The sequence below is a fragment of the Panthera onca genome, chromosome C1 (assembly GCF_046562875.1).
Source record: "Panthera onca isolate mPanOnc1 chromosome C1, mPanOnc1 haplotype 2, whole genome shotgun sequence".
Lineage (NCBI taxonomy): Eukaryota > Metazoa > Chordata > Mammalia > Carnivora > Felidae > Panthera > Panthera onca.
This window is the reverse complement of record NC_138346.1, coordinates 7,995,620-8,018,083: the sequence shown is the minus strand read 5'-3', so window position 1 is coordinate 8,018,083 and position 22,464 is coordinate 7,995,620. Positions and strand designations below refer to the sequence as shown.

The 22,464-nt window shown below is 39.7% G+C and overlaps 1 protein-coding gene across 6 annotated transcripts in view; it reads left to right on the top strand.

The window, feature by feature from the left end:
• DIS3L2 (DIS3 like 3'-5' exoribonuclease 2) overlaps window positions 1-22,464 on the top strand; it is a 348,754-nt gene that overhangs the window by 115,716 nt on the left and 210,574 nt on the right. For 5 of the 6 annotated variants that reach the window (XM_060624145.2, XM_060624139.2, XM_060624140.2 and 2 more), the window contains one exon: window positions 8,436-8,670. In XM_060624145.2, coding sequence (XP_060480128.2) covers window positions 8,436-8,670 — 235 coding nt within the window. Of the gene's footprint in view, window positions 1-8,435; window positions 8,671-9,496; window positions 9,608-10,928; window positions 11,015-22,464 lie in introns of those variants that run through there. The other variant, XM_060624147.2, reaches the window with a different exon arrangement.

Here is a 22,464-nt window from a genome sequence, read left to right as displayed (position 1 = left end):
CTCTTCCCATCCCCACACCTACATTTCCAGCTGCCATCTGGATGTCCTCACCACCTTGGACATTTTGGGTGTAAAGGCTAAATTTGTTTTTCCCTTAAACAAATATTAAGCTCCAGACACCTGTCCCAAGAGCTTTTCATAAATTATCTCAGTTCCATAATAGCCTTCTAATACTGGATACTCTTGTCCTCATTTTAAAGATTAAAAAAAAAAACAAACAAAACCCAAACAACCATCCTGAGATTCAAAGAGATTAAATAGTCTCTTAAACACTGAGAACACACTGAGGGTTGATGGGGGCTGGGGGAGAGGGGAAAGTGGGTGATGGGCATTGAGAGGGCACCTGTTGGGATGAGCACTGGGTGTTGTCTGGAAGCCAATTTGACAATACATTATATTTAATATTAAAAAAAGAGATTAAATAACTTTCCCAAAGTGGTATAGCTAGTAAGTGGCAGAGTGTGATGTGAACCCAGTAGTGTTGACTAGAGTTCCTGCTTTTAACCACTTTTCCTGACTTCCCCACTTCACAAACTTTATGGTGAAGACCCGACTCATTCGATTGGCATTTAGGGCTTTTCATGTATGCTTTTTCACCCTTCTTTCTCACTCTTACGTACATTGTCACCATTACTTGCCTTTACTAACGGAAAATTGCACCTTCTTATCTCCTTGCTTTTGCATAAATGTCCTTTCCCAGTGTGGTCTTGTCTTTTTCCATGGGTTCACCTGTCAAATCTGGAGGGAGGCAGGACAACATATTGTAATAAGCCTGCACAGGAATCGAATGGGTCTGTTTTCTACTTTGCTGCACAGTTCTGATGTGTTCTACAAAAGGCTGGACAGTTTCCATTCAGACCAGCAGTATAGTGCTGTACATTCTTGCTAATAACATTTGATATTGTCAGGATTTTCAGTTTTTGCCTACCCGTGGCTTTGTAGTGACATCTCATTGTGGTTGTTTTTTTTTTAATTTTTTAAAATGTTAATTTATTTTTGAGGGAAACAGAGACAGAGCATGAGCAGGGGAGGGGCAGAGAGAGGGGAGACACAGAATCCGAAGCAGGCTCCAGGCTCTGAGTTGTCAGCACAGAGCCCGACGCAGGGCTTGAACACAAGAACCGTGAGATCGTGACCTGAGTTAGACGCTTAACAGACTGAGCCACCCAGGCGCCCCTCTGATGACTAACGAGGCTGAGCACCTTTCCATCTTTACTGGCTGGTTAACATTTCTGTCTTGTAAAGTGCCTTTAAGCCTTTTCCCCATTTCTCTGTTGGATTTTCTGTCTTTCATTGATCTGTAGGAGCTTTTTATGTTCTGGATATGAGCGTATCTATGGCTTATCTTTAACAAATATTTTTAGTGTTATCTTAGAATAGAAGGAAAAATTTTATTTTACTGGAGTTTAATTTATCATTATTTTTTAAGGCAGTGCTTTTGTGTCTGTCTAGTATGTATTTCCCTATATATTTTCTCAGGTAGTGTTTCCTAAAATTCTGCCAGTCTTTTATAGTAGCTTCTTCCTTAGTCATTTTCTACTTACATAATTGCTTAGGGTCTCTGATTTGGCAGACATTCTTGTGTTCGAAGTTGGGGGATTCTACAAAGTGTTTTGCCGTTCCTTTGCTAAACAGGGCTTATGTTCCTCTTAAAGTACAGAAGTCATGGTGCACCCATCCTCTTTTCTAAAAGGTGTGTCTCCTTCTCTCTTGTGTCTCTGAACTCAAGATTCTGGGCTTAGGCCTCTTCCTTTCCTTTCAATAGTAAGCTTCTCATAGGCTTCCCTTAATTTCATTCTAAGAGTTATCAGGCCTCCTCCCTGGTACTGCTGAAGAGGCCAGATTACTGCTGTCCATCCCCCAGAGCATAAGGATTGTAGCCTGATGGAGAAAGGGGATCGTCTGGTCCTCTCATCGCACTGCCACACCATTCTGTCACCCAATTTTACATCCCAAAAGGAGACGATAGGTAGATGACAGACTTACCCTTGGTCAAGCTGACTGCAGGGTATCTCTGACAAATATTTCTGTGTGCATGTGTGTGCGCATTTGTGTTTGGGAAGGAGGGTTTCAGGAATTCAAAATTAAAAAGTATTGTAGAGTGCTGTTGTTTCTTGAGCATTTTTAGTAGCTTCAAGTGACACTTTTATTTCAGAGCCATACGCCCCAGTTGATATCTGCCTGTATTTTCCTTGTTTATTTTTGTTAGCAGGGTTTATGTGATGCTCATCCTACCCTGTTCATGGAACAAGACAGAGAGAGAAAAAGTTCTGTGTGACCCAGTGATTTGCTTCCCTCACTGATCCGTTTCTGTCCTGTCCTCCAGAGACTAGACTAAACCTCCAAGGGAGAATAACCCCAGTTGCAGCATGCACTGGGAGTAAGACGTACAGTCAGCTGCCTCACCCTCGGGTCTGTGGAGGAACCCAGAGGAGTTTTTAAAGTCCTCAGTTCACCAGGTCAGTGATATATCCATTTTCTTCAGGGCAACCCTCTTTCACTCTGAGCCCAGAGCTCCAACATATTCATCAGCCTGGACTGGTGGCCTTCGGCACCAGACCCTTGACTCTCCCTACCTGTGCTTTCTTACAGAGTTTTTTCTGTCTACTTAGATGTGTATTTTTCTGTGGAGGAAGGGTTTACAGCTTTCATCGGATTCTCGGAGGGATCTGCTAAAGGTCAAAGCTGAAAACCACTGAGTTGGACTTTTCAACATTTTCAAGGTCAATCCCACAGAAGTGCTCTTACTTTACAGATCTAAGGAAAACTGGGCTACTGGTTTCTGACCCACATACTCTTGTGTCTGGAAACCATTGTGAAAGTTCTTTTGCATCCTGATCATATTTTATACTCATTTTTTCAACCCATTTACCCATCTGTTTGGTGATCAAATAGGGAGCACCTAGAATGATTCTGCAAGTTGCTATAGAATATACAAAGATATATAAGATACGACTGGTAAGCATGTGAGGTAATGGATCGTGCTAACCATATATGTACGTAGCACTAACATAGTGAAGAAATGGCAAAGTGCCATAGAGGTACATATAAATTGCTTTGAGACTTCAAAACAGGGAGAGATTACTCTTGCCTGGGGCAGGCAGTGGGGAGGAACTGGGGAGACTGTGCAGTGGACTCTGGCTTAGAGAAAACCAAGCCAATTGGACGAAGCCTTGGGAGACAGATTTAGATATGTGGAGATGTTAGATGCAGTGTGCCACCTCCTGTTCTTTGTCCACTCAAATGAGATTGGGCATACCCTGTGTCAGGCCTAGCCACGCTCACTTCACGGAGTTTTACAGTTTATCAGAGAAGGCAGACTCCCAACAAGTTCTTTCCTAATCAGCTGCTGTCTTCATTCAATGAACATATATCTGAGTGGCTACGAATTGCTCTTCTCAACTCTTGCAGTATAGCAGTGAATAAAATAGCCTCTGTGCTCATGAAACCTACATTTTAGTTGGGAGACAGGAAGTACCTAAGCATGTAATATATTGCCAAGTAGGGATAAGTACAGTGATGAAAAATAAAGCAGGGCAAGAGGATAGAATAATGACAGCCAGGTGGGGCTGTTTCAGTTAACGTGATCGGGGAAGGCCTCTCTAAGAGAAGGACATTTGGGGAGAGATGTGAACAAAACGAAGAGATTGAGACCTAAGAATAGCTGGGCACAGAGTTTTCTAGGTTGAGGGAATGGCAATGCAAAAGCCTCAGGATGGATGGTTTTAGTGTTCTGGGAATAGCAAGAAGATCTCTAGGATTGGAGTGTAATTTGCAAGGAAGAAGTTATAGAAAATGAGACTGGGACAGTAATAGGGGCCTGGTTTGACAAGGCCTTGTGGCATGATAATGGAATGGTGTTAGAAGCCATTGGGAGAATGACATGATCTGATTTATGTTTTAAATTTTTTTAAATGTTTGTTTATCTTTTGGGGGAGAGAGAGAGAGCAAGTGAGGGAGAGGCAGAGAGAGAGAGGGAGACACAGTATCCACGGCAGGTTCCAGGCTCCAAGCTGTCAGCACAGAGCCCGATGTGGGGCTCGAACCCGTGAGCCGTGAGATCATGACCTGAGCTGAAGTCGGACGCTCAGCCGACGAAGCCACCCAGGAACTCCCTGATTTATGTTTTAAAAGCATCACTGTAACTGCTTTGGTCCAAAACGGAAATCAGGAGACTGGTTATCACAGTAGTTCAGCAAGGAGATAAGGGTTGCTTGTGCAGTAGCAGTGTAAATGTCAAGAAGAGATATTTGAAAGGAAGGACCAGCGGGCTCTTCTGATGGATTGGATGTGGGGCATGAGAGGAAGGTGACATGGTCTGGTGCCATCTGCTGAGAGAGCAAATGCTGGGAGAGGAGTGGGTTCTAGTGGGGACCAAGGGTTGGCTTTCTCGTTTCAGGTGCCAACAAATATCCAAAGGAAGGTGTCAGGTAGGCAATTGGACAGGAGTCTGGCATTCAGGGGAAAGGTTGAGGCTAGGCATTTAATTTCGGGAGTTAATAGCATATAGAGAGGTTTAAAGCCATGAGACTGGATGAAATCACCTGGGGAGTGAGTGTAAATGGATCCTGTCCCTAGTGTTGTTTAACGTGCTCCTCTGATCCCTGTTTCAGGTCAGATTCAAGGTCAGTTTGGGGGAAAAATACTTTATGGATAATGGTATGTATTTACAATTGTAATCCATGAGGAAGCACTATGGTTCTTTCTCTTTTTAAGATATTTATATTGATTAGTCAGTACAGGTATTGCTACTCTGGTTCATTTATTATAAAACTCCATCCCCATCAGGTTATGACTTAATTGGTTTCAGCAACCATTGATAATCATTTCCTAAATCCATTATTTCAATAGGGATGGCAAAATGTGATATTGAATGTCTTTCCTTCCTTCTTAACTAGCTGAAACTCTTCAGTCAAGAGGAACTTTACTTCATCAATTATTTGGTTAACCTGAGGTAGGTTGTACAGGAAAGGGGATAAATGCTTAAGGTTGACCAGTGAGAGCTTTTTCATGGTGATTCCTGAGTTTTTTAGATAAGATCCTAGTAGCCTTTGATAGCTTCCTTATTTTCCTGGTATGACAAGATGTTCCAGGTTCATCTTATCTATTTTCTGCTCCAGACTTGAATTAGCCATTTCTCTCAGGGTCCTGCAACCCTCACTCTTAACCAGTGTGTGATATGGAGTAGTTTTAGAGTGTCTTTTTTATCCTGTGGTCTTATGATGATCTTTAAAAAAAAAAAAAAAAAATTTTTTTAATGTTTATTTATTTTTGAGAGATGGAGAAAGAGCATGAGTGGGGGAGGGGCAGAGAGAGAGGGAGACACAGAATCCGAAGCAGGCTCCAGGCTCTGAGCTGTCAGCACAGAGCCCAAGCCGGGGCTCAAACCCATGGACTGGGGGGTCATGACCTGAGCTGAAGTTGACGCTTAACTGCCTGAGCCACCCAGGCGCCCCAATCTTTTACATTTTTAAAGAATGTATTTCTGTTCTTTCATGTGCTGGCATAACAAAATAGAATAAAAATACTTCTAAATACAGGATATTAATTTATATTTTTACTACATATTTTCGAATGACTTGATTCATGAAGTCCTGCCTCTGTACAACATTTTTGATACAGTAACTCAAAAGTAAATTTAGTGCCTAAAATACTAATTCTTAAATGTAGCTAATCTAAACCATGGAGATTGTCATAAAGTCAGAACCAGGCTCTGGTTTTAAAATGTGCTATACAATCAGGCTTGGCATACTGTGGTTATTGCTTTCCCCTGATCTCCTCTTCGCATTGACTTTTATTTGAACCTTTTACTTTTGAGCCAAAGCATAATCCTTCCTTTTTCTTATGGATCATTAGTTTTATTTATTTTTTAATATGAAATGTATTGTCAGATTGGTTTCCATACAACACCCAGTGCTCATCCCAACAGGTGCCCTCCTCAGTACCCATCTCCCACCCCCCATCAACCCTCAGTTTGTTCTCAGTTTTTAAGAGTCGACCCTATGACCCAGCAATAGCACTGCTAGGAATTTACCCAAGGGATACAGGAGTGCTGATGCATAGGGGCACCTGTACCCCAATGTTTATAGCAGCACTTTCAACAATAGCCAAATTATGGAAAGAGCCTAAATGTCCATCAACTGATGAATGGATAAAGAAATTGTGGTTCATATACACAATGGAGTACTACGTGGCAATGAGAAAGAATGAAATATGGCCTTTTGTAGCAACGTGGATGGAACTGGAGAGTGTAATGCTAAGTGAAATAAGCCATACAGAGAAAGACAGATATCATATGTTTTCACTCTTATGTGGATCCTGAGAAACTTAACAGAAGACCATGGGGGAGGGGAAGGAGAAAAAAAAAAAGGGAGGGAGCCAAACCATAAAAGCATAATTCTTAATAGCAGAATCATGGCAATTACAGAATTGTTATGTTTTGCGCGCGCACACACACACACACACACACACGTATATGGAAAAAGACTACTTTTCGTTGTAGGATAGTTAAGCATTCAAAGTTGATAATGTCAGAATTCTGATTCCCCTTGTAAGATTTTCTTCATGGCCTGTGGGAACCAAATCCTTTGTGAAACCATGAGTGGCAGAAATAAATACATAATGGAAACTAAAAGCACGGACTTTTAGCTTAACATCTTCCCAGAAGACTATATGCTACCAGCGAGTCTAACTCTAGCACGCCAGTCATTCTCTCTCTCTGAGAGAAATTATGTGTGGGAATGGTGCAGAAAAAACAATAGATCATCGATCCTGTTGTAGCCACCATGCTTTAGACCCAGAGTGTGCACACATACCTCCTGCCTGTGCTTTGGGCTGTTCTGACAATGCTCAAGGGTGTAAATTCTTTGAGGATGGTCAGGGGCAGATCTTCCCGTTACTGAATTTGCCAGACACAGATGTCAAGTTCTTTTTCTTCCCTAACTTGTCAGCAAATTCTGTTTTTTGAATGATCTACGTTGGGTCAGTTATGAAAACCGGACTTATGTGATAAGCGGAGTTGGGTTTATGATTGTATATTAATTTAAAGACCTAACTATGGCTTTACTCTTATGTTCTCATGCAGTAAGAGGCCTAAGGGGATCTTTTTAGAGATTTCTGGCCTAACCAGCTGATTTTTTTTCTTTTACTATCAAAGAAAAGGAACCTTCAAACTTCTCATAATGAAATAATGAACAAATGGATGAATGAAAGAATGAACAAATGATTGAATGAATCTGACAACAGTCAAAACATGGCAAGACTTGAAAGAAAATTTCATTAAATATATTCAGAAATTGGGAATCAAGAAAATGCTATTAAAAGGCACAATTTTACTCTGGAAAATTATTGCTTACACGTTTTTCTGTTACCGCATTTTCTTGAAGTCACTTTTTTAAAAACTTGGGAATATATTCTTAGAATCTTTATTCTGGTTGTGAATACCTTTGTAGTATTTTACTTTGATTTTCTGGCTGAAGATAATATTCATTGTCTGGGGATGGTTATGTTGTTAATTGGAATCTGTGACATGACAATGTTTTGGGAAAGATTTCTTTTAATAGCTTTCTCTGCCTTGTATAAAACAAAGACCCCTTATTAATATGATCTTTGTGTGGTCTAATTCAGATGTTAATCTGGCTTGTTGAAGGCAGGCATCTAACTTGAAACTTTAAGTTTAAACTCAGAAAAATATTAGACCTCTCAAATATAAACACATTGAGAAACTGCTACAGAAATCCATAGAAATCAAAGTACTGACATATGACTGTTATGTGACAAATTCATTAAGTGGATTAGTATCTGGACTCTTCTTCTGTTTGCTTTACTCCTTTTCTTTTTTTTGAAAATATTGTCATGTAATGCTTCCTTAGTTCTATAAATATCCATCAGTTGTGTGCTTTGTATACTGATTTCAAGCCTCAAAATGGAGAATTAAGAGTTTACATTTTTTATGAGAACATTTATAAACTCTTATTTACAGTTAATTTTGTTTTTTTCCATTTCACCTTATATTCTTGTGGCTTCATTTGGGAGCACAGTAACATACTATGTTGAGTTCTTTTATCACCTCTGAAGATATTCATTGATCCCTTGTGATGAACCCTTGTGAAGCAGCATAGTCCTTGTGGTATTCAGGGCCTCTGATGAGGGGATGAAAATGTACATCAGAAAAATGAGGAGTAGATATGACATTAATCTTGGGCACCTTGAGGAGCTGAGTGCCACCCTGGCATTGCTGAATTGATCATTTCCATAAGGTGGTCCGTGTACCTGGAAAATAAATATTTTTTTTCAGGCTACATGGCGAGTGTCCATTGCTTTGAGCTTCTGAATGTGCAGTTTTTTTCCTTCAGAAAGGAAAATGAAAAAAGCTAAATCTGTTATTTCCTGTTCTTCCCTCCAGTGATTTAGCAGAACTTTTCTATTTTCTTCAGGTAATTAAACCAGAGAGCAATGACAAAGAAACAGAAGGTACCGATGAATTAGATCTCCCTGAAGAGCTCTGTGGAAGCCATCTCCCGCAGCAGTCCGTGAAAGGCTATAATGACAGTCCTGATGTCATTATAGAGGCTCAGTTTGATGACAGCGACTCAGAAGATGGACATGGCAACACACAGAATGTTCTGGTTGATGGTGTTCAGAAACTCTCAGTTTGTGTTCATGACAAAGGTGAGTACTGGATTGCTGCCTGACATTTTATTTTACACTAACCTGATTGTTTTCAGTTTTGGGAGTCTCTCTGTGCTACAGACCTAATCACATGGTACATTTGGGACCTTCCCAATTTCTAACCAGTGGCAGCTTTTAGGACAGCTTCTGGCTGCTGGTTCCTGTGGTTAGTGGTTGCTGTTGTCCTTTCCTAATGGGTCTTGGGTTGTATTGATAGCCAACCTTGACATTTCCTGTGATGTGCCCAGTCCACCCCTGTGGCTCATATGAACAGAATCAAACTGATCTTTCAAATCTAAAAAAGCACTTCATTTTGCCCTTCATTTTGCTTTAACTCAGTATCTTTTTGTCATTGGTGGTGGGACCGGATCACCTTAAATTTGATAAGTAGATTATCTTTTCAAAGTGTTTTGATTCTAAACCTTGAAAAAACCCAGTCTTATTGTCTCTAATCAAAATCTAAGCCATGTGTCCTCCGGATGCAGAAGAAAACAGTTGCAAACACATTGGGGGAGAGCCATGACCAAGGGCCTAGCTGACTCTAGGAGACTAAAGGGAAAGTAGCCCCCCCCAAATTGGAATATTTTACTGGATAGATGTCTAAGACATTTTAAATACAGGGAGTATATTTTCCAGCCAAATTGAGTTCTATCTGTACTATGAAATGGAAATGATTGACCTGGCTAGGCCAACTAGATTATGAGGTTGTTTTTGTTTTGTTTTGTTTTGTTTTGTTTTTTTTCATCAGGAAGAGGTTTCTGGCACAGTCCCCTTGAAAGGCTAGAAGAAATGCCAGAAGATTACTAAAAGAGGATGTTTTATGGACACCTTGTGATAGGGACTGGTGAGCGTATCTCACTGACATCCTGAAGTAAGCTGGAGGTGATTTCAGGAAGTGACCGCATAAGGATCACCCTGTCTCTTCACTGCTGATGAGGTAGTGACGTGGGGTGGTGAGCATTTTCTGAAAACATGCCTAGCTTTTTGGTGCCAAGTGCTGTTCATTCAGAAGGACTTTCCAACTGTGAAATTCCTTTTGGATGAAGAGACTACCGCAGTGGCCCACCAGGTACACTGACCTGAGGCACCCAGGTTCCTTTGGTTTTGTGGCTTGCTTAGTTAACTAGTGATTTACTGTTCAAGACCCAGCCAATTTCGGTTGGATGTTGTTCCTTGCGATTTCATTCTTCTGGTGTTTTTTTTCTTCCTTTAAAACCGGTTGGATACCGTGACCCTCTTCTGAGAGTGCATTTATATAGTAACGACGTCAGTACTGTGAGTCATGTCCTCTCTATGAGAAGAGAGGGAAATAACCAGGACTCCAGATAGCTAAATTCTCCGTCAACAAGATCACCAAGGGAGAGAGATACTCGCAGGACAAGGCCAGGCAAAGGAGCACTTGAAAACTTATTTAGTATTTGGTCCAAAACTACTTCATGGAAACCTAGCTCTGGTGATTGGACTTGGCAGACCTCAGGAGCCTCTTTTCCCCTGGGCTCCAAGTTGAAGGGAGAAGATGCCTTGATTTCTTATTAGTGGTTCGTACCAATACAAAGGCAAGGAAGTGTTGGTGCATGGGAGTGATGACAGAGTTGATGTCAGGGTGGATGCTAATAACCTACTTTGCCCTTTGTTTGGGAAATTCTAATGCCAGACTTGTTCTTGATTTGTCCTCTGTTGTAATTCCCCTCCTTCTCTCTTATAGGTAAATATCACTGAACCCTTTACATGTCTACTGTATGCATGTTTTTTCCTTACTCTTTTTATGGTTTTCCTACCTTACTGTTGTTTATATTGCTTCCTTACTAGGCCTGACTGAGGGAATGGCCTTAATCCTTCCCACAGTATGTGGTACAAATTTTTCTTTCCTTCTAGCCTCTAAATAGAGAGTTTGTGAAACCACATGGCTGTTTCTCATTTCTTGCCCTCTTGATATTTAGGAAAATGGCAATTTGCTCTTTTAAAAATCACGGTGTTTTTTAGGATATTTCAACCAGCTTCTCTTCTCTGGATAACATAAAATCTGGTTACAGTTAGGATGTTAGTACTTTTTGCACCATTTAAGGTTTTGAAATTTGCTGTTGAAACAAACCATAACCTTAAGAACATCATAAACTTTTCCTAAGACTTCTAGAAAGGTTCTTTGCTTTGTGCGTAATTGCAAACGGTTATTAATCTTAGTTCACACTTGTGTTCCAAAGAGCGTTTTTTATTTGTTTATTTTTGTTTTAATCTCACGTTTCTTTTATCTAAAACAGACGTTACCTGTTGCATGTGTCCACAGTGTATATCCCTGTGTGCCCAGGAAACATTCCTGTCTTTGCTGTAACTACCAGTTTCTCTGGTAAGTGCGCAGAGAGCCCGAGGGTCTGCCACAAAAGTCTATTGTTGCATGAAGAAAAAAAGTTTCTCTGGGCACCTCAGACCTGACCAGTAGTTTCTTCTAGGAAGACAGCGTGGATAGGCATCACCCTCAGCCCCTGAGAGAGAGTGGGCCAATGAGCTGGGCCCCTTTCGTAGGTCCAGCCCCACAGGCTCCCAAGGCTCAGCTTTTGCCGCTTTCCAGACAGCAGCTTTGTTGTCGGCACAGAAATCTGCCATCTGGGTAGAGACTGGGGGCAACCCAAATAAATTTTCCTTGTTATCAGATATTTGGGTAATGGTTGCCTGGTTAGCAAACTCCAAAGGATAAAAATCATGATGGCCAAGTGATACCATAGCTCTGCATCTTTCATCCTCAGGAATTTGAAGAGCAGTTTTGGCCTCTGAATCTTCGTGCTCACGACCTCATCAGGTTTGATGTACATTTCCTGTCCTCTGTCCTTGCTGGGTCTGCCTGAGATCTTGTTCAGTTTTCTGGTCTGGAGACAAGCCTCTACCAGTACCCTGATGACTGAACATGGGCTTGAATGTAGAGCCAGTGACCCTTTCACTTGTCTTCTGTCTCCTGGCCACCTCCAGCTCTTTTCTGGAGGAAGAATGTGCATGGAATCCTTGATCCCTTTTGAGAGTTGAATCTTACTACTGCTTCTGGGGCCTGCCCCAGTTGGCTTCGGGATCAGGATGAGACCTTTTTTCTCACTTAAGGTTCATCTCCTTCCAGTGACACGCCCGTTCAGTGCCTCTGTTTAAGTCCCATTCCCTTGGATGAAAAGTGACTGTATTTCCCTTTGGGTAAGAAAAGAGGACCCATATGATTATTCTCTTGTGGTACTTCTGGGTTATTTAAATACCAAGAACCCATTCTTCGAATCCATTCTTTGTTGGAGCTAAATTTCTTCTGTTTCCAGGTTCTGAGATCGCATCTTCCCTAAATGATAATTAGTGCAACTAGAAGGCAGTCAGGTTTAGTTCAGAAATTATATCAAAAATTAAATATACTTTCCCGTCAACCACAATTTGGGACAATGTTTTGAAATCTCATTTAAAAAAAGGTAAAGCCATATCCAGACCTGTGTTAGAAGGGTACAGTGGAATTTTGGCTTCTCTGTCTTTTAGACTCAGTGGGCAATGCAGTCCTATCAGGTGTGATTCAGGTAGAGGCATTTGGTCAGGACCTAGAATGTCTAAGGCCCAAATCCTGTGCTAGACTAGCCATTCCTCCCTGTGAAGTCCCCAAAAGAAATATAGGCACAAAGGATATATATTCTGCAAGGCAGAGAAGCAGTTCTTTATTAATTGAGGCTTTGACCCAAGCCAGAATGATTCTAGCAGTCTACACCTCCACCAGCAGTGCCTGAGACTTCTTACATCATCTCATTCCTGCCAACAGCCAGCATTATCCAGCTTTCTAGTTTTTATAATCTAGATTACGTTCTGCAGATTGCCCTTCTATATCATTTGCCTATTGTTCTATCAGGGTTACTGTTCTCTTGTTGATTTGTAGGAATTTCTGATTTATTCTCTATAATAATCACATTTCCATTTTTGGCATTACAAATATCTTCTGCCATTCTGTCATTTAGTCATTTCTCCACTAACCTTGTGATGTCTTTTATTGAACAAAACCCTTAATTTTAATGTGATAGAATTAATTGTGTACTTTATGGGTTTTTAAGTTTTTCCCTATTCTTAGTTCAAACAGATGTTCTCCAGTATAATCTTTTTTTAACTCCATAGTTTTGCCATTTGTTTAACTTTATAATGTGGATTCTTTATTTATGGAGATTATTACCTGGTTTCTTTCCAAATCTATTTCAGATATTGAACCATCTTAGGAATTCAAAGATGTCCTTGAATTCTTGGATAAATTCTATTTAGTCCCAATGTATTATTTCTTTTTAAATACACTGTTGGATTTACTTAGGTAATATTTAGGGCAGAATTTTTCTGTCATGTTAAACAGACCTATCATTTTGTTGTCATTATCTGATTTTTAGAATCAAGAGTATATTAGCTTCATGAAATGTTCTGGTCAGTTTTTGGTTTTCTTATTTTTCCAAAACAGGTTATGTAGGATAGGAATTCCTTAAAATTTGGTAGAACTTACTGTAAAATTGTTTGCACCTGCTGTTTTTTTAGAAGGCAAGATCTTTGCTCTTTTCATAGCTTTTATACTGACTGATCTGTTCAACTTCTTTCTTTTTGTGCCAAGTTTGGCATAATTTAATGGGAATTTATCTTTTTGAATTTATTAGCCTAGAGATAATCCTGATACTTTTTAATAGTTCTTCATTATTTAAGAAAACTTCTTGTGCCTGTGCTTTTGCCTCCCATTTCATTCTGTATTTTGATTATTTGAATCTTTCTTTTTTTCTTGGTCACCTTTTTTTTTTTAAGTTTATTTATTTTGAGAGAGAGCGAGTGCAAGTGGGGGAGGGAGAGAAATCAGAAGCAGGCTTCACGCACTGTCAGTGTGGAGCCTGATGTGGGGCTCAGTCTCACAAACTGAGATCATGGCCTGAGCTGAAATCAAGAGTCTTGCCGCTTAACCAACTGAGTCACTCAGGTGCCCCTTTCTTGGTAACCCTTGCTTGCCAAAGATCTCTCTTGTTAATCTTTTCAAGGAACATGCTTTTTGGTTGTGTTATTTTTCTCTGTTTATTGTTGATGATGCTGTTCTGTATATCATTGATACTTGCCCTTATCTTTGTTAGTTATTAAAGTTTATTGAGAGAGAGAGAGAGAGAGAGAGAATGTGAGTGAGTGGGGGAGGGGCAGAGAAAGAGAGAGGGAGAAGGAGAATCCCAAGCAGGCTCCATGCTGTGAGCATGGAGCCCAACGCGAGGTTCGATCTCATGAACTGTGAAATCATGACCTGAGCCAAAACCAAGAGTTAGACGCTAAACCAACTTAGCCAGCCAGGGGCCCCTTATCTTTGTTATTTAATTCTCTATTTTAGGGGTTTGCTTTTTTGCCCTTCTCCTAACTTCTTGAGTTGAATACTTAGCTTATTACTTTTAACCTCTCCTGTTTCCTTTGAAATGTTTTCAGAGCTATAAATTTCCCCCCAAATACTTCTTTAGCTGTATTCCAAGGATTTTGATATATAGTATCTTTATTATTAGTTAGTTCTAAGTATTTAATTTCCTTATAATTTCTTCCTTAACTAAATTGTGGCTTGGTATATTTTGAAGTTGTATTGTTAGGGGTGCATATGTGTATACTAGGCTATAGCTTGATATACTTTTGTATATATGCATACCCATGTTGTATTTACACATAATAATCACAATCACTGATACTTATTGAGTATTTACTGGGTGCTAGGCCCTGTCTAAGTACAGTTGACCCTTGAACAACAAATGGGGGCTGGGGCACTGAACTCCCCTGTAGTCAAAAATCCACATTCAACTTTTGACCCCCCCAAAACTCAACTACGAATAGCCTACTATTGACTGGAAGCCTTACCAATAACATAAGCAGTTGATTAATGCATATTTTGTATATTTATTACATACTCTTTTCTTAAATAAAATAGTCTAGAAAAAAAAATGTTATTGAGAAAATCGAAAGGAAGAAGGCATACATTACTATATGTATATATACTATATTATATACTATATGTATATAATTACATTATTATTTACATTACTATATGTATTTATTCAAAAAAATCCACATGTAAGTGGACCCGAGCAGTTCAAATGTTCAAGGGTCAACTATATTTATAATTAATCCTCATTATGTTCAGCTATTTTTTCTTACAACATTCCTAGTATCTGTTTCAGGAATATTAACAGTATTTATCTCAGAGATACTTGTAGCTTTTTATTTCCAAAGCACAGGAATGATACACAGTTGGTAAGTATACTTTAGAAGAGTCCCCCAGTAGCTTTCTAAAAAATATCAATGCCTGGATACCACCGTAGGCATTCTGATTCTAGTTGATCTGGTATGTTTAAAAAGCTCTCCAGAGAGTCAAGGACTCTACCATGTAGCCACAATTGAACGGTTCTAGACTTGTCCTCTTAACCATTATGCTATATATCCCTCCTCATAGCTACCAGTACTCATAGCACAGGTTAAATATTTCATGGTGGCTCAACCCTTGGTAGAATAATTTGATTCAGCCAAGGATCATCAATAGGTACTAAAACTATTACTCTATAAGCCTTTTTCTTGTGTAACTTACCTTCAGGTATTTTATATTCTATGTCTCTTTGACATGGCATGGAGCAAGAGTGCTATTAGTGGGAACCTGGGACAGTGGAAATGGCAGTAGACTTGGGAGTAAGATGAGCAAGTTTGCAGTCTCCACTCTGCTTCTGAAATAAGGGAGTTGGGCAGAATTATGCCAGAAGTTCCATCTAGCTAAAAAGTTCTGTGATTAAATGTATATTCTCTAATATTAAGGGTTTAGTCAGAGACGTTGTGACAAGTCATGGAAAGAAATGGTTTTGGAGTTTCTTCCATTGGTGCCTGCCCGGTCTCAAAACCGTCCCAGGCTGTGCCACTTACCTTTGCCATTGGTTTAGTCATCCAATGACGAGGATGTTGCTGGTGCTCTGCTGAGCCCAAGCCTGACGAAGGTGAAAGGATGGTGAATGCATGCTTCCATCCGTCTCGAGTGTTTTCACCAAGAGCCTGCCAAGTGCCAGGCACCTTCTGTAGCCCTGTCCTCGGTACTTGGGGAGCTCTTCAGGAAGTACCTCCCTGCTGACTCCTACTGCTCCTCTTCACCCCCTCAGCCTTGTTTTCCTGACAGCTGACCCCAGAGCTGCTTTGTCTGCCTGTGGGAAGGTTAATGCTGATTACAGTAATTTAAATGAATTGCTTGCTGTTTATGTCTTTTTGTCTCACTGCACAGCAAGCCGTACTATTGTCTGTGTATCAGATAATTTCTATTTTGAGTTTTCATTGAAGTATTTATGCCTATCTCATCTCTGCTGTATTGTTCACTGAGCACAGCACCTCTAGGGTCTCTGGGCTGACTGCCGCCCTGTTCTCGTCTTGTACCGTCCTCCAGAGCGTATGAGCTGCAGAAAGAAAGTGCTGAATCAGCTCCCCACATTCTGCAAGTCTCCCCACATTCTGCAAGTGATGTGAGAGTCAGAAACACTACAGAGTGTAAAAGATATGACTGCAGCCTATTTAGAAGATTTTGTGGTTCATCTTACTGGGGACATGAAATTAGGTGCTTTTCAGCTTCTATTTTGTGATGTGTAATATTTTTATTTATTTAAAGTTTATTTATTTATTTTGAGAGAGAGCGCCCAAGTAGGGGAGGGTCAGAGAGAGAGAGTGGGAGAGGGAATCCCACTAACAGCACAGAGCCTGATTCAGGGCTCGATCTCATAAACCATGAGATCATGACCTGAGCTGAAATCAAGAGTTGGACACTTAATCGACTGAGCCACCTAGGTGCCCCAGTGTACTTATTTCTAGTTGTGTTTCTCTGCACATTTAAGGAAAATTTCAGGTTTCATAGTGATTTGTTGGGTGTTAATGAAGCTAATGAGATTATAGTAGATATAATCACAGTGGAAATACTGAGAAAAAAGTGGAATTAACCTCTAAAATGTACTTGTTTATACTTTAAATCTAAGATCTTAGAAAATTCTAGAAAACACATTAAAAAAACACATAAGCACACATTCTGTTAGTCATTAGAGCAAGGGTTAGCCAACGTATTCTGTAGAGGGCCATACAGTAAATATTTTCAGTGTTGTGGCCACACGCACAGGCACAACATGAACAGACATGGCTGGATCTGGCTTGCTGGCCAGCTTCGTCGCTGATCCCTGCTTTACATCAGGAGAGAATGAGAATGAAAAGAACAAATAATGTCTTAGTATCATTTCGAGAAGAGTTTTGATCTTATGGACCTTCTGAGACAGTCTCAAACCATACTTGAAGAACCACTGGTTTAAACTATTGGAATTGATAGTTGCCGAACAGGACTTTAATGTGTTTTAATTATTTTTTATTGTTAGGAAATTCAACAGTTCCTTGTTTTAAGTGGTTATTGGATTGGTTTATTTTCTTGTTTTTTCCTGTGGGGTACTAATTATAATAATTCAGGCTGAATTCTATTGCCTCAATCCTTTTCTCAGTTGTGGGGTATTTTGGGGGGACAATTTGTGCCCTATTCTGCTGTTTTGACTGTAGCCTAGTCTGTGTGCATCTTAATTTATCACACCTATTCATATTGTGAATTAAAAAATCTTAGATCCTCTTCATATGCTTAATAGTTTATATATGGCATTATCTCACACATTTCTTACTAGAAAAAACTTGAATATTTTGTGTTTTGGGGTATTAATTTGAAAGGACATTTTTTCTAACATTTTCCTCCAGATAATTATTGGTATATTAAAGACATATTCGGGATGTTATAATGTGGGGTTTTTTTTTAGCTGGAAACCTTAATGAGTGCTCTTATTATTTCTGATAATTTTTTAGTTGGTTGTCTTGATTTTGTAGGTATGAAATAGTTTCTATCTGCAAATAATGATTTGCACCTTCCTTTCTAATTTTGGCCTTCTTATTTATTACCTCATTTCACTGGCCATTGCTTTAAGAGCCGTATTACATAATAGTGGTGATTGCCTTCTTCTGGACTTTAATGGAAATGCTTTCAGTATTATACCCTCCAGCACAGGGCTGGTTGTTGGCTTGAGACCAAGTTAACCGAGTGTCCTCTTTCTTTTTTACTAAAAGTTCCTATTGGGAATGGATATTGACTTTTTCTTTTTCAAGTGTGTTTTGAGTTTCTTTCACGATACTGTTTTTCCCTTTGGCTTATTTACATAACATAAAACATTGAATAATTCTTGCATCCCTCATGTGACCATGCCCCTCATTTGGTCATGGTATGTAACATGTTTTAACATGTGGCTCAATTTTCTTTGGAAAGAATTTGTGATTTTGGGATTTTTTTGTACAAAATGTGAGATTAGTCTGTGGTTTCTTTTTATTGTACTGTTTTTGTTATTTTGGTATTAGGCTCTGTTAACTTTGTAGGAAGAATTGGGGAGCCTTTTTCTTAGTGCTTCGGAGCAGTTAAAACAACATCGAGAATGATCAGATTTTCTCGATGATTGAAGCATTTAAAGAACTCGTACTTGAAATGTGGGCTAGGGTTTCTTTAGTTGGCAACTTTTCCACCTCTGATGACTATTGGTTTCTGTAGGGATTTTTTCCTCTTCTTGCATAAATTTTGATAATTTGTATTTTCCAGGAAAATTACATATCTTAACCACATATTCTCATATAGTGGGATTGAGTTGTACAAAGTCTTTTCAGTTGTTCAGTTTTGTCTGCACCTATTATCATAGCCTCTTTCAATTTTCCCTTCATTTTGAAATTTCACTAGCTATTGACCTGTTTAATTTTTAATAGAAATTTATTTTTACTGTTTTTATTTATTGCAAGTAACCAATTTCTATTTTTTTATTACTAAGGATATTCTTTCGGACATGTTAAAATCTGAGGTGATCATGTGTAGTTGGAAGTGCAAGTTGAAGTTCATGACAGAAGTTTGAACTGGAAAAATGTACATTTAAAGAGTCACTGGCATCTAGTTCGTTTCTTGAAGAGCCGCCCTGTTCTCCTTCTGTCAGAGGGACCTGCCCCTTCTCTTCTAACCCTGGGCTCTCCTTCTTGAAAGCAATAAATATTGTTTGTCAAACTATCCCCCGTCCTCAAGTCTCTGTCATAAGCAGAAACTCTTGTAGGTGAAGAAAACGTGTGTGTGTGTGTATGGTAAAATATATATATAGAATAAAACTTGTCATTTTAACCAGTTTTAAATACACAATTCAGTTGCATTAATTACATTCGTGATTTTGTGCAGCCATTACTACTATTTATTCCAAAAATTTTTCATCACCCTAGCCAGAACTCTAGAACTGTTGAGCCCTAATTCTTCGTTTCACCTACCCCAGCCCCTGATAGTCACTGATCTTATTCCTCTCTATAAATTTGTCTATTGTTGGTATTTCACAAACGTGGAATCATACACTGTTTCTCCTTTGTGTCTGTCCTATTTCCTTTAGCATAATGTTTTCATAGTTCATTCATGTTGTAGCATGCATCAGCATGTCAGTCCTTTTTATGCCTGAATAATATTTCATTATATTGTGTGTCCCACATTCTGTTTATCCATGAATACTTGAATTGTTTCCACCTTTTGGCTATTGAATAGTGGATAATGCTGAAATGATCGTTGGTACACAAGTATCTGTGTGCCTGTTTTTAATTCATTTGGACTTATACCTGGGAGTAGAATTGCTTTCATGTGGTGATTCTCTATTTAGCAGTTTGAAGAATGTGGGTTTTTTTTTAACTTATTTATTTTGAGAGAGAGTGAGAGAGGGAGAGAGAGAGAGAGAATCCTGAGCAGCCTCTGCACCGTCAGCATAGAGCCCAATGCGGGGCTCGAGCTCATGAATTGTGACATCATGACCTGAGCTGAAGTCAGATGCTGAAACAACTGAGCCACCTAGGCGTCCCATTGTAGGATTTTTTAAAGGATCTTTTTTTGGAAATTAAATACATGGTTTCTAGAAGGGTTAATAAAAATAGAAAATCATGATGAATTATAAGAAATCTTGAAGTAATAATAACTACATCTGTTCTTTATTGAAACATAATTGGGGCTTCCCCAATTCTTTCACTGGCTTGTCCATTTTACTTCCTCTTCCCATTTTTTATCATGCAATCACTCCTACCTAGGTGCCTAGTTTCTTTTAGACATCTCAGCAGGCATAGGGGGCTTGGGTTTTAGAACATTACAAGTAATTTACTTTACAGACTCTACCCTGCCCCAGTCTATCCCTTATAGCACCTCTAATAGACATGCCTGTTGTCTTTCTTGCCCTTTTAATACAAAATTATTACAATAGAAATTTACATACAAAGAAATAATCTATAATAAACCTTGTTCATGCTTTTATCTGAAAACAGGAATTTCCCACAACTCTAGCATGTCCGCCACAATGTGTACCTGCCCTTCTAGAGATTGAGTGAAGACTTGAAGGTCTCTGGAGCTACCTTCCTCGTGGCTCCTCTAGCCCCCTTTTCGGTGTGGTGCTCCTGATTCTGTTGCTTGCTTGTCCACTTCTAGCTTTATATTTGGATTCCTGGATTACTTGGTAATCCACTTTTCTTGGGCTTACTGGTAATGAAAAGGGAAGATCAGCAACTTTTTGCAGTGGTATCATTTTCTCCTTACTTCCTGTCCCTTGCTCACTAGATTTCAGTTACCCTTAAGGTCTTTCTTCCCAGTCCACCCACTCATCCCCTTCTCTGGTACTTTCCAGGTCAGCCCAGTCTATGCTAGTGACAAGGGTTATTTATATCTGATTATAGTCACATTACCATAGAAATCGTAGAATTCTCGACCTGTGTGGGTCCTACCTACAAGATCGTGTGCTCTTCTTGACATGTGATACAGTCTACCCCTAAGGGCTTTCAGTGGAGCACTTCACATTGTTTGTAAATATTTCATAGCACTAAGTGAAAACAGTAAATTTGCTTTCAGTAAGACTCCAAGGTCAGCCTCGCTTGTGGTACAAATGATACCAGCCCACTATGGTAGCATTGACTTTCCTCACCGATCAGAAGCTGTAGTTAACAGTTACATGTTTTTGATAAAACAACAATAGAATAGCAAATTAACTTTCAGTTCGGTTAAGTTGCTAAAAATACTTCCAAGTGTGAGATCCTGGGCAAAAATTAATGTTTAAAAATGTGCAATAAAAAAATCTGCTGTGATTAAAAGGTTAGAAACAACTGATTTAGTTCATTCCTTTTGTTTTACAGACAAGGAAACTGAGGCTCAGAGAAGTTACTTGGCTTGTCCAGTGTCCCACAGGAAGTTAGTGAGTTCATAAAAGAAAAATACTTTGTACTTACCATAACAAACTTCTGCATATGGATCATATTATTTAAGGAGCAAAGCATACCAGATCAATTTAATTTCTTTCTGTAAGAATATGTTCGGCATTGTTCGTTGCCCACCTAATGTCTATTTCCCTTTTTCCCTTTCCCACATGTGTTCAGCTTTTCATCTGTTCCTTCCCCAGATTCCTTGTACTGTGGGTGAAGGTGACTCCAGCTGCCGAGCTGAGTCTTGGTTGCCTTAATACCAGTTGCTTGGTATGCTTGCTTACCTTATGCCAATTGAACTTTCTGCAGAATTGGAAGTATTCTAATCTGTACTGTCCAGTACGGCAGCCACTAGCTGCCTGTGATGGTTGTCCATTTGACATGTTAGTGTGACTGAGAAACTGAATTTTTAATTGTATTTCATTTTCATTAATTTTATTTTAAATCGCTACATGTGGTTTGTGGTTACTGTGTTAGACATTATATCTTCATACCATTTCCTCTTCCCAAGACACATGACCTCAGCGGTCTAATCGGGGTGACTCCTGCTTGGAGTTCTGGGATGTAAGAAGTTTCCTGATGGACATCAGCAGGAAACATTTATCCCTAATTGCTCCTGGCAGCGATTCTATGACTTGCTAATCAGTGTTGTGAATAGAAGAATGGAGAACTAGAAAAAAATCTGGGCCCCACCACCATTTGTGGGCCCTACGTCAGCTGACCCTGGACCCTGACTTTCCCCTGGACTTGCAGGTGCGTGAGCCACTGAGTCACCTTTGATACAGATAAGCTGGTTTATGTTGAATGTTCCATCATCTCAACCAAGAATATCCAAGCAAACACAGAGGACATTATATGCCAGGAATTATGCTCCCTGCTGGGAAAAAAAGATGATCAAAGAATAAAATCTAGATGCTTGTCCTTGAGGTGAAATTAGTCTATAAGAGGAGTTATAGATAACAGATATGTGTTCTGGGTCTTACCTGCCTTAGTTCCCTTTGATGGGAATTGCCTTTACTAAAGTGGTAAATACAATCCGTCCCCTGTCCTCAGTGAACTGAGTGAACTCCTGACCCAAGGATCTTCAACACGTTGACTAGCCAGTAACCAGTTAGATTTTTTTCTCCACAGCTTGAGGACTCTGGAGCAAAAATGTGACATGGAATGAGGGCTGGAGACAATCATTAGGGAACAGAGACTGCTAGTAACCACAGACCATGCACATAGAGAAGAGGAACAGATTTGCAGAGAGAGGGAAGAACCATTCAGAGAAGAAAGTGTAGAAGGTGAAAGGAGGAGGGAGGCGGGGAGAAAGCAATTTATTCTCCGGGCCTTGAAGGGTGAGTAAGGTTTGCCAGGTGAAGAAGGGTAAAAAATATTGTTGGTATGAACAGAGTCACAGAAGTGGAGGGAGGCTAGAGTAGTATCTATAGTGAGAATAGTGCAGGGTGCCTGGTGGGCAGTCTGGAGAGGAGGCTGGAAAAAATAGACTGTGGTTGCCCAGTTATCTGTGGCTGCTAA